Source organism: Dermochelys coriacea, chromosome 27 (assembly GCF_009764565.3).
Source record: "Dermochelys coriacea isolate rDerCor1 chromosome 27, rDerCor1.pri.v4, whole genome shotgun sequence".
NCBI lineage: Eukaryota > Metazoa > Chordata > Testudines > Dermochelyidae > Dermochelys > Dermochelys coriacea.
Window position 1 is genome coordinate 11,352,411 of NC_050094.1, and position 16,028 is coordinate 11,368,438.

The 16,028-nt window shown below is 55.4% G+C and overlaps 1 protein-coding gene across 1 annotated transcript in view; it reads left to right on the top strand.

Moving 5' to 3' along the window:
- The first annotated feature begins 913 nt into the window (after positions 1–913).
- ARHGAP23 (Rho GTPase activating protein 23) overlaps positions 914–16,028 on the top strand; it is a 128,345-nt gene continuing 113,230 nt past the window's right edge. The window contains exon 1 of the mRNA XM_038385598.2: positions 914–1,079. Within this exon, the coding sequence (XP_038241526.1) occupies positions 1,071–1,079 (9 nt within the window). The 5' untranslated portion in view covers positions 914–1,070. The remainder of the gene's footprint in view (positions 1,080–16,028) is intronic.

The following is a 16,028-nucleotide window of genomic DNA, read 5'->3' on the forward strand; positions in this document are numbered from 1 at the left end:
GGGGGGCAAAGGGAAGGATCTGCTGCTAGGGGGCGGAGAGTTTTGGGGATGGGGGAGCTGCAGCATAGAGAGGGGCATGGGTCCTGCCACGCAGGGGTGGGGCTGGCAGGGGCAGGGCGCGCAGGGGGCAGGGCGGGTGGAGAGTCCGGGGGGGGGCCGGTAGGGGCAGGGCGCGCAGGGGGCGGGGCAGGGCAGGTGAAGAGCCCGGGGGGGGGCCGGCGAGGGCAGGGCGCGCAGGGGGCGGGGGGGCCGGTAGGGGCAGGGCGCGCAGGGGGCGGGGCAGGGCAGGTGAAGAGCCCGGGGGGGGCCGGCAGGGGCAGGGCGGGTGGAGAGCCCGGGGGGCCGGCGAGGGCAGGGCGCGCAGCGGGCAGGGCGGGTGGAGAGCCCGGGGGGGCCGGCGAGGGCAGGGCGGGTGGAGAGCCCGGGGGGGGGCCGGCAGGGGCAGGGCGCGCAGGGGGCAGGGCGGGTGGAGAGCCCGGGGGGGCCGGTAGGGGCAGGGGGCGGGGCGGGGCGGGGCAGGGCAGGTGGAGAGCCCGGGGGGGGTCGGCAGGGGCAGGGCGCGCAGGGGGCAGGGCGGGTGGAGAGCCCGGGGGGGCCGGCGAGGGCAGGGGGCAGGGCGGGTGGAGAGCCCGGGGGGGCCGGCGAGGGCAGGGGGCAGGGCAGGTGGAGAGCCCGGGGGGGGCCGGCAGGGGCAGGGGCAGGGCGGGTGGAGATCCGGGGGGGGCAGGGCGCGCAGAGAGCCCGGCGGGGGCAGGGCGGGTGGAGAGCCCGGGGGGGCCCGTAGCGGGGGGGGCAGGACTTACATGGCCCCGCCGAGCGGCTGCCGGTGACCGCTGTGCCGGGGAGGGACGCGGGGCGGGGCGGGGCGGGGATGGGCCGGGGGCCGGGCAGACAGACGGACGGACGGACGGACACACGCCCGGCGGGGGAGCGGGCGCTCGCAGCAGACGCAGCAGCCGGGCCGGCTCCGGGGGACCTGCCATAGGAAAGTCCCATGGACCGGGCCGGGGGGCTGCCCCCCGCCCTCCCTCCTCCTCCGCCCGGCCTGGGGGCGCGCTGAGGGGCGCAGCATGGAGCAGGTAGGAGGCACCGCCGGGGGGGGGGGCGGCTTCGCGGCCCCTCCCGGGGAGGCTCGTGCACACAACGGATCCGGGCGGGGGTGGCTTTGTGGAGGAGGTGGGGGTCTGTGTAAGGGGTGGAGGCTGGGATCTAGGCGTGGGGTGGGGCTCTGTGCAGGGAGCCTGGGTCTGGGGTCTGTGCATAGGGTGGGGCTCTGTGCGTGGTGTGGGGCCCTGGATTCTGTGCATGGGGTGGGGGGGGGGGTCTCTGCATGGAGCCTGGGTCTCGAGTCTGTGTGTAGGGTGGGGCTCCGTGCCTGCGGGTCTGGGGTCTGTGAATGCGGGTCTGGGGTCTGTGTGTAGGGTGGGGCTCTGTGCATGGGGTCTGGGATGTGCGTGGGGGTCTGTGTGTAGGTTGGGGCTCTGGGCCTGGGATCTGAGGTCTGTGCGTAGGGTGGGGCTCTGTGTATGAGGGTCTGGGGTCTATGAATGGGGTCTGGGATCTGCATAGAGGGGGGCTCTGTGTGTTGGGGTCTGGGGTCTGTGCGTGGGGATCTGTGCGTAGGGTGGGGCTCTATGCGTAGGGGGCTCTGTGAATGGGGTCTGGGCTTTGTGTGTAGGGTGGGGCTCTGTGTGTGGGGGTCTGGGCTCTATGCATGGGGGGTCTCTATGAATGAGGTTGGGGGTCTGTGCATAGGGTGGGGCTCTATGCATGGGGGGGTCTCTGTGAATGGGGTCTGAGGTCTGTGGGGGGGGTCTGTGCGTAGGGTGGGGCTCTAGATTGGGTAGGGGGACCGTGGTCAGAGCCATGCCAGGGCTGAGTGCCGAGCTGTGGACAAGGGGTCTGGGGCACAGCGCTCTGCAAGTTCGGGGGTGGGGGGGTGCGGCGCAGAAGGGGACGCTGATCTCTAGCTCCTGTATGCCATGCAGGCTGGCTTTGCCACCTTGGGGTCTAGTGAGGAGGCTGGTGCTTGGTCCAACCCACCCCCCCAGCACCCCTCCTGGTGGGGGGAACACAGCAGGTGTGTGGCAGAGAGAGAATATTAAAATGATAATAAAAAAATATCAAGAGGAAAAAAAAAAGAGGGGTATATGGAGGGAGGGGTGGGGTATAGAGAGGGGAGTGGAGGTGGGGCTTGTATAGGGAGGTGCTAGGGCATGGGGGGTTGTATGGTAGGGGTATCGGGGGGTGGCATGGAAGGCGATGGGAGGGTGTGGGACATGGAGGGGGCTTGTCTAGGGAAGGGTGGGTAGGGGGTGTAGGGAGGAATGGGAATGAGGGGAGGGAGCGAGGTGTCAGTGAAGGGAGGGCTGGGGGTCAATACAAGGAAGGGGACTGGCTGCCCAGGGGTGTATAAACATCCCCTCGCTGCCAGCTCAGCTTCTGTGCAGGCAAAATCCCAGCCTGGTGGAGGAGGAGGGAGGCCGGCCGGCCGGCCAGGTGCCCTCTGCTTGTCTCTGGGTAAATGGTCCAGACCATCATTCTGTGAGACACGTGGGTCACACGGTGCTGCTTACCCGGACCTGTGTGGGTCGTGGGGCACAGGGGATGCTTCAGAGAACTGCGATATGCCATTTGACCCTCCCTCCTGGAGGGGCCAGGGATGGGTGGGGGAAGAGAGCAGAGCTGTTTTCGGAGTGGCCCCTCCTGGTCTCACCTAGCCACGGGGCTGCCTGACCCCATGCTGGGAATTATGGCTGGACGGTCAGCATGGTACCCAGGGAAACTTCCCGTTGAGATGCCCCGGTATTGGGGATGCTTCGCCAGGGAGGCCTTGCGGGCATCTGAGCCCACTGGCCAGAGACCCTCACAATCACTGCACACGGAGCATGCGCCCATTCACACCCATCAGAGACCCTCGTCCTCTACAGCCGTCCCCGGCAACCGTGACACAGAGACCCTTGTAAGGCACATGCACCCACCCCTTAGACAAAGATTCTTGTTGCATAGAGAAACATGGTCACACCGATTAGAAAGGAGGCCATCACAATGCGCGCGCGCACACACACACGTGCATACACATCCCCTTTGGTTGCTCTGGGTTAGTTCTTTGCAGTAAGCGGCACTTGTTGCTCCTGGTTGTGGCCTCGTTCAGGCCGATTTGTGACCTCCGTCTCTGGCGGCTCATGGGAGGAGACCGAGGGAGAGAAGCACCTGCCACCGAGTTCTGCCCCGCAGCCGAGTGGGGCGAGGGGTCCCTCTCCCTGCCCCAAGCCAGCCACCCTGGCGAGCGCGTCCCATCTATGCTGTCCCTAGGGGGTGCCGTGGGGTGCCAGAGCAGGCTCTGGGCGTTGGGGTACTTCCACATTCAGGGGTTGGGGGGGCAGCTGCCACCGTTTTGTGGCAGCGGCGTGGGGGGCGGGGGGGAGGGTTGTGGGAAGGGAGAGGTGGCTGCAGCAGGATGGAGTCTCTCTCGGCCTGTCTCTGCATGGAAGCCGGGTGGGGCAAAGAACAGCGGCCGTGGGGGAGTCTCTGTGGTGGGGGTGGGGTGGGATCTCTGGGTTTCTGGTAGGGAGGGGGTTCTTAGTGTGGGTTTGAAGGGGAGCAGGGTGGGCATCAGCCCCTCCCTCTTCTCACGATATGTTGTTTTTGCTGAATAAATCTTGAAAACCTTCCCCTCGGCTGGAACAAGCTGTGAGGGGAGTGGGGAGGATGAAAGGCAGCCCCCCATCCCCCCCTCCTCCCTAAATCCGAAGGGCAGTGCCCCACTCTGCCATGCTCCTGTCTGCCACTGCCCTCTCCCCTGCAAGCTGCCCCTCTCCCCGCCCTCCCCCAAATCCACAGGCCATGGGTGTCCCTCCCCTCAATCCCTCCCATGCCAGTTGGAATCCCTTGTATTGTTGCACTTCATATTCCCCTGTTCTGTTCTGCTCGATTCCCCTGTGGGTACTGCCCTGGCATGGCGGCATGGTCAGGTCACTGGGAGCTCCCCAGATATCCCAGCTAGCCCCCCAGCTTTCCCCGGGTGCAGATATAGTCAGGACTTCCCAAGCCACCTGGGAAGCAGGAGAAATTTGTTGCTTCCTTGGAGTGCTGGGAGCCACTAGGCGGGAGGTGAAGGGTTCCCCGTGATGGGGGAAGGGCAGTGGGGGGGCATTCAGGGTTGTGGGTGTTGGGCACGGGCAGCGGGCTCTTATCCCAGGGATCAGACAGGCGGGTACCTGCCTCAAGATGGACAAAGGAGCTGGCCTGTGTGGGATGATAGGATGAGCCCTGGCCTGGATTCTGTGCTCAGTGTAAACCGGGAAATTCGGTGGGCTCGCTCCGGATTTACGCCAGGGTAACTGAGAGCAGAACCCAGCCCATAACCGGTATGGCTTGGCTGAACGTTGGTCAAGTCTGATATCCTCTTCAGCTCCTCTACAGCAGTGACACTTTCTTGTTCTGGTACCCCCATCCAGGGGTCTCAAAGCGCTCACGATTGAAAAAGGCCTAAGGGAATTCCAGCTCCCACTTAATTGGGAGCCTAACCCCTTTAGGTTCCCTTAAAATCTCAGCTCCAAGCCACACAGCACCCCTATGAGGTAGATCAGCATCCTTCTCTTCTTGTGACGAGACCAAAGCACAGAGAGGGGAAATGACGTGCCCTAATACATGCAGGGGCTCAGCGGGATTAGAACCCAGGGCTCCACTGTCCCCAGGGCTGCCCAAGGAGGGCATTGGACAGAATTGCTCTGTGGGGGGCCTGTAACTGGGAAAAACAGGAGGCAGTTAAGAAAAGGAAAATTCTGATTGTAACAGGGCAAGGCAGGGACTGTCCGTGTTTGTACAGCGCCTAGCACAATGGAGCCCTGGGCCGGGACTGGGGCTGCTAGATGTTCTCAGGCTGAAGATCAGGAAAACTGCCTGCCAGTGAGCTGGACGAGGCCACGGCAGCCACGTAAACCCCTAAGACGGAGGCAGGAATTGTGTGTTACGGCGAAAAATCACTATCACCTGGAACATTGAAAGCTAGATGCAGAGAATGGGACGGTAGATAGGCTTGACATGTTGTTGTAGCTGTGTTGGTCCCAGGATATGAGAGAGGCAAGGTGGGTGAGGTGATATCTTTTATTGGATCAACTTCTGTTGGTGAGAGAGACGAGCTTTCGAGCCACACAGAGGTTGTCTTCAGGTAGATCGGCTTGGCAGAATTCGATTTTGACCGATAATATCAATGTTTATCTTTACACTTTTTTTTATTTTTACTGATTTATATTTCCACAGGCAGCTGAGGAGAGTCAGGCAACAGTTAATGGCAGCCGACATTAAGATTACAAAAGTTAAAGCTTTATAACACAAATTGCAAACGTCATGAGCCAAAATAGACGTTAAATATCCTTACATCAAACTCAAGTTCTCAAGCCGTATTCTTCTTCCATTGCCCCTCTGTGAATGTCCTTTATTATTGCTGGAAATATTTATTCCTTGGGGGGGGGTGCATATGGCAAAATTGACGTTTCTTGATAAAAATCTAAAAGACGATAAAAATCTAAAAGAATCTGACGTTTCTTGATAATAAATCTTCCAAGTGTCATTGTAGAGGATGAACATGGGCTAGGTGATGCCCAGTAGGAAACCTGGTTGGAAGTTTTCCTACAAAAGTTTTCCATCGGGGTTGTCAAAACTGAAACGTCGCATGGACCCGTCTCGATTGCACCCACAATTGGCTTCAACATGAAATTTTGCATTTTTTTTTCTACTTGAAATGGTTTTGGAGTCACATTTTTGGTAGTTCCATTTTGCAGGAAATGTTGAAATTGCCTGTTTCCCTTATAATTCGGAACCAAACCAGATTTCGAATGGTCAGAATTTCCCCAGAACCGGAGAGTCCAAGTCCCAACCGGCTCCGCTTGTGGGGCTGTAACATCTGTAACGTTCCTGGTTTGCCGGATTGCCTTGCCCTGAGCTGTGCTTCTTGCGTGTAGCAGCGAAGCCAATCAGTCTGTTCTAGTGTTACTGGTAGTGAGTTTTCGTATTGGCAGAAGGGAGTGAGTGATGGCTCTGAATGATGATGACAGTGATGACTGACACGTACATAGTACATGCCAGTCAAAGTTCCCCATGCTCTCTCTTCTTGTGATCCTTATTTAACTTTTACGTTGCAGCAGTGGTTAGAGAGGAAACCAGGTTGGGGGCCCCCTTGTGCTGCCCAAACATATCAGATTCTCTCTACCCCCTCTCCCCTTTCTGCCAAGTTCCCCCTCCCCTCTGCGCACGTTCTATATACTTTATTGATCAGCTGATTCTATTGGCATGAGCGCTCTCTTCACCTCCCACTGAAATGCATCCACTTCTGGGGTGGACTGTGGCAGCCATTTAACACTAGCACTGATGAAAGAGCTGTCCAGAATTGATAGGCCAGGCTCTCTAGCCACAGAGGCCCGTGCATTTCATGGCACATCTGGACCCGAATCTACAGCAACGTTTACTTTAGTGCATCCGAGTAACATCCCCTTGGTTCCCCTGCCTCTCACGCCCCAACATACATCCACACACTGTAGCACCTGGTGGCAAATACTTTCTGGTGAACACTTCATCAAGGATTAATTCTAATGATGGATTTTTTTTGCTGCATTCTCCTGGTAGCCTGTTCTATGGGCCAACGTAATTATGATGGAGTCTGGGCAGCCTGGTTTAGAATCTCCTTCCCACACCCTGAAGGCAGGTGTGTGTATTTTCAGCGATTCAGCTTCTCAGCTCTCCAGGCCTTCACTGCTCTATTCTCTACCCAGCCTGCCCTTCTGGTACCCCGAGCTCCCTGACAGTAAACTGTATGCTGTCTCTATCTATCTATCTATCTATCTATCTATCATCCTTATATGACAGCCGTTAGCATAATCTCTGAGCACTTCACAATCTTTAATGTATTTATCCTTCCAGCACCCCTTTGAGGCAGGGCAGTGCTAACACTCTCATTTTATAGATGGGGAAACTGAGGCACAGAGCAGCTAAGTGACTTGCCCAGGGTCACATAGGAAGTCTGTGGCAGAGCAGGGAATTACATCTGAGTCTGCTATGTCCACAAAATTTAGGGTTCTTTCTAGGGTTTACCTTAGCCGGCTAAATGTGTTAAAATCACCCTTTGCCCTGTGTACGTCAGGATTTTAACACGTTAATGACCCTGCATTTAAAAATCATACCTCTTTCCCCAGTGAAGACAAAGCCTTAGGGGGTGGGAGAGTGTGAGAAGGGTTGTGTGTGTGAATGCGTGTCGACCCACTGTGTGTCGGTGAAATCCCGTGTATAGCGTGTGCGTGTAGAAGGAGATGTGATGTGCAAGGGTGTGACACTCTGGGAAACTGTGTGTATGAGTAGGCATGGTTGTGAACATGTCCCTGCCATGTTTGACTACATGAACCTGCCTGAGCGGCCTGTGTGACAATCCATCCCTGGATGTGTGCGGGTACAGTCAAGGCTGAGGTGCTGCAGAGGAGTTGGGATGGAGCCCCAGGGGCCGTGGGTCAGGACTGAGGAGCATTAGGAGAGATGGATGGGAGAAGCCCAGGGCAGCTGCTGATAGGGATTGAGGGATATAGATGGGCCTGAGGAGCCCAGGGCTGGAAGAGCAGGGAGGGCTGTGGGCTGGGATTGAAGGGCATTGACAAAGCTATTTGGGGGGGACTCGGGACTGGGATAGCAGGGGGATGCTGCAGGTTAAACCGGCTGTGCTCATGTACGAATAGGGCAGCTCTTGCCTCTTCAGTGGGATCCGAACCCCCACACCTGTCCAATACGCTCTTCTGCTGATTCCCGATTGCCCAAAGGTTCAAGGTGCGGCCCATGCGGGTTGGCTAACTGGGACCCTCATAGAATCCCTGGTCCTGGTCTTTGCAGCTTTCCTTCGCTTAGAGCCTAACAGTTCCCCAGATCCCCTGCCGCCGGTTGGAAGTGTCCCAGGGCCTGCTTTCCAGGGTGGAAAAATAACCTCCCCGCCACCCAGCTGCACTGCAGGGCAGTTCCCCATCGGGCCGCCCTGGCGCCTTCCCTTTGCCCTGGTTGGCTGGGGCTCGTGTTAATTTTAGGCAGTGAGATCAAACAGCTTGGCATGTGGCTCGCGTGCCGATTGGACAGCTTGGGGGTGCGCTATCCTGTGATATAACCCGGCCAGGGATAGCGCTGGACCCCAGCCGGGCCTGCTTGTTGTCTCTCACTAATAATTGAAATGGCTGATGGCAGCCGTGGAAAGGCTCTGAGGCTGCCAGAGAGCGAACAGATGTTCCCAGGGCTCTGTCCTCCTGGAGTCCCTGCAGAGCGTCCCCCGCTCACCCCTGCAATGTGGGAAGGTGGTGCCACTTTAGCCCGAAAACGCCTCCGTTTAGGAATGCCCCAATCCGTGATCAAACGTGCCCCCCCCCCCATAAAGCAGCTGGGCTCGGCCTTTCATTCCCCAGCGTGTCTGTAACTGTGCTGCTGGGGGTGGGGGGGAATGCTGGAAGACGCTCTCCGCCCCCAGACAGCTTCTGCCTTTATTGATTTTTCATATTAGGACCCTCACTGTGGTTCCCTTAAGAGGCTTCCATTCGGGCTTCCAGGCCCTCAGGTGCAAAGCAGAGCCCTGACCCTAGGTTTGCCAGCCAGGTTTTCTCCTGTTTATTGGAATTTCCCATAGCCACCCATGTGGGCTGAGCTCTTGAGCTGAGAGGGGAGGGAGCCGTGGTAACTCTTTCCTTGCTGCGCAGCTGTCTCAAATTGCCTCTGGATGTTTTGGGGGCCACACCCCATCTGCGTCTCCTGTTTCGGGCTTGACGGGGATATTTTTCCGGTGAGGTTCTGCCAGCAAGGTGCTGGATTGGGGCCAGCGTGCTCTATACCTTGCAGGATTGAACCCACTGGGAGAAAGGACTCACCACACACTAGGGACCTGATTCTGACCTCGGTCACGCCACTGTAAATCAGCCCCATTAAAGTCAACGTGACAGATTCTCCACTGGTGTAAATCAGCATAGCTGATTGACATCCACTAAGAGTCTGGCCCAGTGGAGTTAAATAGAATCAAATTGGTGTAAGGGAGATCAGACTCCTCACTTAAATGTTTGTAGAGAAACAGCCTGGATCCAAATTTAGGGTTTGTTACACTTACACTTTTACTGCACACACAATTTTTCAGACCACTATTTTCATGAAGTTATTTTAAATCCATTTTGTTTCTTGAATTGATGTCTTAAGACAGCCAATGCGTTATTCTATTCCCACAGAAGGAGATGTTAAAACGTGCCTGTGTCCCCATGACATTCACTGGGAACTGTGCTCTGACCATCTTTTTCTAAAATAGATGCTCTAATTCAGTCAGGAATTATTTCAGGGAAGGTGTCTGGCCTGTGTTATGAGAGAGGCCAGACGAGATGATCACAGTGATCTCTTCTGGCCTTGGAATCTATGAATAAATCCTTTAGGCAATATTGAAACGCTCCCCCTACGGGCCTGACTGTCCATCGACCTGCGCCATGTCATTATTTAAACCATCGCAAGGCGAAGATTACCATTCTGATCACCGATGAAGTGAGCTGTAGCTCAAGAAAGCTTATGCTCGAATAAATTTGTTAGTCTCTAAGGTGCCACAAGTCATCCTTTTCTTTTTGCGAATACAGACTAACACGGCTGCTACTCTGAAACCTGTCATTCTGATCTGGTGCCATTTTACACCATCTTTGTGCAAAGTGTAAATCACTGCACAGAGGACCTAGGGCTTTCTCCTCACTGTGAAAAAGGCATGGCTTTTACACTGATGAAACTAGCTCCCTGCAAAATCCTAGTGGAGATGAGGCATGGTGGTTTTTATCAACCTACCCTATATATCTCCCACACTTGGGCTTGGCCTCAACTGGCTAACTTTGCGTTGCTGCTTATTCCGGTGCAAAGCAGGTGCAGATTGTTATAAATGGTGAGAATGACAGTGGAAGATGCAGGGCAATGGAGGATCTGGTTTAAGGGCTGGATTCCCCTCTAAGGTCTGCTCCACATTTAATTTTTGTATGGATTTCAAACCGGTCGGGGGAGTGATTTTTCTACTGAAACATCTCCATTGTTATTGCCTCTAGTGCGGACGCAGCTATGGCTGGTATAAAAGTGTCAGTATCACGATGGGCTGTGTTTTGTATTTCTTAATTTTAAACAATATTCATTAAAAATCCAGGGTAAACAGTTTTTGTTTAATTTGAATAAGCAAATATTCACCTCCAAAGTTTTCAGAATAAGCTGTTTGGTTTAATTATTGCTTCTAGTTAATTTCCTTTCCTGGTTCTCAGGCCCTACATTCAAGCACTGCCACCCCTACTATAGTGCAGAAGAGCCCAAAAGAGAAACTGACTAGAAGTAAAAGTGAAATTTACCTTGCATCATTTGCCTAGTTTAGCTGGTAACTGAGGCCAGGCCCATACTACAAAGTTTTGTTGGCATAGCTATGTCAGTGAAGGGTGTGAAAACCCCCCATACCCCAGCCAAGGTAGCTCCGCTGACAGAACCCCCAGAGCAGATGCTCCTGCCAGAAGAGTGCTTTTTTCAGGATTGCTAATGTCATTTGGGGAGAGGGTGTTATTCTACCAGGCGAACAGTCACCGTCAGCAAACGCTGCGTCTACACCGGGGAGAGCTTGTGGTGCAGCTGTACCGGCAAAGCATTTGTCGCCTAGGCAAGGCCGGAGATTTTAAAGAATTCTTTCAGTTTTAGTGACCACGGGTCAGAATGTTCACAAGCGCTTAGCACCGCCTTGACACTTCAATAAGTGCCCAGATGTTCAAATGAGCTCAGCACATTGGGTGCTGAGGTTTTTTGCAAATCTTAGGTGCCTAAATGAGAGCTGAGCTCTTTAGAAAATCTGCCTTCGATCTCTCTGGGTCTCACTTCCTCATCTGGAAAATGGAGCTAATAATCCTTCCATTACTTGTTTTATCTATTTCGACTACAAGTGCTTTGAGACAGCGACTGTTTCTTGCTCTGTAGAGCTGCCAGCACAACAGGGGCTTCTGATCTTGGCTAGCCATAACCATCTTTGCTGTGGGAGCAGAGAGCTGCAGGCTTCCCTGCCCTGGAACCCCAGCTGTGCATGCTACTGTTCTTTGTATTAACTATTTGCTTATTTCCCATAGGGCCTAGGAAGTCCTAGGGATTGGAGATCACTACAGACTTCTGCCAGTGTAGTTATGTGGGTTGGGGTGTGAAGAGGTGTGTGATCTCTGGCCAATATGGGTGTGCTGGGAAAAGTTACCAATGTTGATGTCGCTAATATCGGCATGTGCTTTTGCCCATTCCACGCGGGGGCTCAGTTTGGCTGGTATAAGCTGTGTCCACATGAGGAGGCTTTGCTGGGATAGTATACCGGTATAACTACACTGGCAAGGCCTTCCTAGTCGAGACATGGTCTGAGAGGCAGTCCCTGCCCCAGAAGGCTTACAATCTAAATGGACAGGACAGACCCAGGGCTGGGGAGACAGGGTATAACATATGAGCAGGGGCAAGAAGGGGCTGCAACCGTCATGTCACGTTGGCTTGTTTCCCTTTGATTTGTGGGAGGGGTTTGTGGCATGGGAATTAGTTGGCGACGCGGGTGGGTGGGAATGAGGGGGGTGGGGGCAAGAAGGGGGCAGGGAGGAGTGAGTCTGAAGCAGACGGGGCTGGAAGCGAACAGCCAATCAGCAGAGGGGAATCAACATTCAGGGTCAAAGCAGCAGAAAGCTCCACTGGGTAACCATGTACTGGGTGTGTCCCCTCCACCATGCCGGGGCAGCGGAGTGCTGTGCCAGACAACACCCCCACCCCCTGAGGAGCCCTCGTTGAGACAGCAGGCGCCGCCCCGATGGCGGGAACTCTGGTTTTATTCCCCCCAGAGATTGTCTCCTGCTGGCCACCAAGAGAAAATTGACTAAAAATAAAAGGGAGGAGGGGAAAAGAATTTGGAATAAAACAAGCTAACCAGCCTGCTGGGGCCAAACGCAGCCCTGGCGGAAAGCCAGTGATGGGAGATGACCTTAAACCAGCGCTGAGGGGGCCCAAATCCCCAGGTGCCAGTGGAATGAGTGGGATCCCCCTCCCATCCCAGTCCCCCCCGCCCGCTGGCAGGCACCTCACACGAGCCCTCACTAGAGGGGGCCCTTTCTCTTCCTCTCTCTCCATGGAATGCGAGTGTCAGCTGTTCCTCACCCCTTCTTCCGGCGCTCTGTGCCTGGCACCCTGGCCTTGCTCACGGCCTGGCAGCAGGGACCCTGACTCCGTCCCTCGCCACCCACAATGTCCCTGCCAAGGAGAAACCCTCCTGCTTCCACCTCCCTCCTTCCTATGGGGAAGACAGGCTCGGGGAGGCATTGCATGGACTCCCCTAGATTTCATTCCAAGCATTCCCAGCACCCGCAGCTCTGTGTCCAGCACCCCCACATGTCTAGTGGGTTGTAACAAAACCCTGGATTCGAATCTTGACTGGAATCCAAACTGTGTATGTCTCATATTTCTGCTCTGGGGTCTCGGTGCCACCTGGCTCAGAAGGGCCCTGGGATGTTCTGAGCTGCAAGAGGAGGAGGTGGAGGAGGGTTTGCACTGCTACGGTCTAGACTGAAGTGCCCCTGAGAGTGGGTGTGGAGGGGTGGTTTAGGGTGAGGCTCTGAGTTGGGAAGAGGGAATGTGCCCTGGAGCGATCAGAGTCTCCCACCTGGCTGTTTTGGGGTGGCAGCTCTGGGGAACGCGAGCCTCTGGGTCTTGTCCTCCCGTACCAGCCCCTTCCCACAGGGAGTAGAGCGCCGGAGAGGTGACGCTCTGGACGCTCACAAGCACCCAAGAGGTCCAACATCTTGCACGAGCAGGCCCAGATGGGACAGATCCATTAGGAGCTCAAGGCCACTCATTCCCTGACATAGCTGCGTCTAGCCCCCTGATGGGGACACGTCCCCGGCCTCGCTACAGTGAGAGGTGTTTGGGGGCAAAGAGATTTGAGCTGCAAGTAACTCTCTGTTGTGACGACACCTCCCAACCCAGCTCCCTCCTACTGTATTTTCCATGCCCATACTGGGACTTCATGGCTGGGAAATTCAGTGGGACGCCACTTTGAAGCCCACCAATCCCACACGCTGCAAAGCTGCTTTCGTCCCCAAGTCATGTGCCGATCAGGGAGATGGGGGCGAGGGGGTGTTTGTCTCCTCCTTCCTCTGAATCTGGAAGGGGTCCCGGGACATCACCCTTGAGCTACTTTCAGTTCAGGGCCCGGCCCAGCCTGCACCCATCAGAAGGCTGCGAGTCATGGAGATAATTAGCAATCAAATCGCCTTGACCAGGAGCGTCACTGTGGTCATCTAGTCTGACTTACCAAGCCACCTCCCCACTGGGGACCCCACAACTTAGTTTATAAAGGGGCGGTTCATCACTTTTAGAGATGGGGAAACTGAGGCACAAGGCAGGGAAGGAGCTCACCCAAGGTCACCTAGCGAGGCAGTGGCTGAGTCTGGAATACAACCCAGGAGTCCTGCACTCAGCCTGCTACTCTAATTATTTGCTTCCACTCCCTCCCACAGGGCAAGAACCCAGGAGTCCTGATTCCCAGCCCCCCCGGTCACTAGGCCACATGTCTTACAGAGCTGAGAATAGAACCGCAGGATCCTAATTCTGAGACTCCTGCTCTAATTACTAGGCAATGCTGCCTCCCCACAGACATGACCACAAAGCTCCTGGATTCACATGAATTGAAAAGGGGAAGAGGTGTCTATGTATCAGCCTGGTACAGCACAGGGATCACCCAGAGAGCAAGGCGCTTCCCATGTGTTTGTGGCTCTGTGTCTGGAGGGCCCATGCTGGTATGATTAGTAACAGGGGAAGTGTGGACTGGTTGTCGGGGAGGAGTGAGTTTGTCCATTGTGGGATTAGCCTGCTAATTGATGGTCAGGATGTGATCTCATTTCCCGTCTTGCAGAAGGACGGGAAGAGGGGGCACCGGGGTTGGCATTCACAGATGGAAAATGTGAGCAGGTGGCATTTGGGCAGACTCCTTGCTCCCCCTTCCACGCAGTCTAGGGCTGTCCCCATTGACTGGGCTCCGGGAAGGGCTCGAGATCAGATTGGATTGTTCCTCAGGTTTGAAATACGGTGCTGAGGTTTCCTGAAAAGGGTCTCAAGGGAGGATGGGGCCGGGGCTGGCTGGGCTGGCAATTCCCTCCCCCATCCCATACTAGTGCGTCTGGTATTGTGGGGGAAAGAGGGTAAAATAAGACCCCAGAGACTTGTCCCTGCATGAGGGTGTGGGCGGGGTACATCAGATGTCTGCTTCACTTGCAATCCCTTGTGGGGGGTAAATCATTCACAACAGCAGGCCCTGGTTGTGTTGCTCTTCCTGACTCCTGCCTAACTAGATTGTCTCCCATGGGCACAGGGTTGCAGGGTGGGAGGGGGCTGGCCCAAAGCAAGGTGCTGCAGGAAGTGATGTCAGTGTTTCGTCAGTATTGGTATCGCAGTAGCTCTTAGCGGCCCCGCACTGAGATCAGGGCCCCATGCTGTCAGGTGCTTCCAGGCCCCAGTTAAGATCAGGGCCCTGTTGTGCGAGGTGGAGCACACAGAGGCACCTGCCCCAACGAGCTTACAGTGTAAAAAGACAAGACAGACCCAGGGCAGGAGGGGAAACTGAGGCATGGTCAGGGAAGTGACTTGCCCAAGGTCACCTGGCAGCAGGTCACTGGAATAGAACTCATGTCTCCAGGTAGTGCCCTGTCTACTGATGCTTGCACTTATAATCCAACTGGGCAGCTATGTACAGCCCCCTTAGATCTCCTGGCAGTCTCAGCGGTACGCAGCATTTGTTGTTACTTTGGGCTGTTTACCAGCTGCTGTGTTCCATCCCAGAGGTGGCTGCATTTCAGTAATGGGTGAGGGGCTCCTATGTGCATTCATGGTGCGTAATGAGCTTCAGGGTGAATGGGGCTATGGAATCGTGGATGTTAATGTCACTGGTGTGTACAGATGTCTACTGCCTGGGGGAAGAACCTCCACAGGGTGCTAGCAATACACGGCCAATGACACACAGTTGAACTTCTCTAATTCTGTCTGGGAGAGGGCAGTGGTGGCCCATACACACAATCTCCCCACTGTATTTTCCACTGCATGCATCTGATGAAGTGAGCTGTAGCTCACAAAAACTTTTATGCTCAAAGAAATTTGTTAGTCTCTAAGGTGCCACAAGTCCTTTTCTTTTTGCAGATACAGACTAACACGGCTGCTACTCTGAATCTAGGGCACTGTTATTCCCATTTTACCATTGGGGGAAAGAGGCACTTAGATATGAAGTGACTTCCCTTCTGATGAGAGTCTGCGTGAAGCTGGAGCTGGAAGCCAGGCGTCCTGTGTCTGAACCATCCATCTTGTGGGGAGGTGTTGATGTTGCTGAGGGTGAACACTGGGTCTTTGGCTTTTAGCAATGCTATTAATAACATCACTCCCATTACCATAACCCCTTACTATGGTGCACCCCACCCCATGCACCCCAATACCAGTGACCCACTCCCACCCCCAGGAGAACACTGGCTTGGGCTGCCTGCTGAAATGTGGCCGCTCATCCCCCTACTGCCACCAGCAGACCCGCTTTGCTAGGTCCCCTCCCCCTCCCACCTGCAGCGCTCAGCAATGGTTGCTGAGGGAGGAGAGGGAAATCCAATTGGAGGCATCAATCCCTCCCAGGACTGCAGTTCCCAGAGCATCAGGAATGGCCGGCAGCCTGTGTGGACGTGCAAGGTGGGGGAGGCTCCCAGAGCTTCCATCCCAGGCTGTGGAATGGGGGTGGTTTATGGAGCACGGGCGGATAGTGAAACAATGTTGGGGGCAGAGATTGGGGTGTTCGGATTGAAAATAAAATCCCTCATCTTGTTATAGCCTGGGTGAGGTTGAGAGGTGAGAGGGGACAGAGAAACAGGGATCAAAGGGAGAGGCTAAACATTAGGGAGGAGGAGTTCTGCCAGGAATGGTGGGTGTCTGTCTGTCTGTCATTGTTTGTACCCTGATGTCTGTCTGTCTGTCTGGGGTTC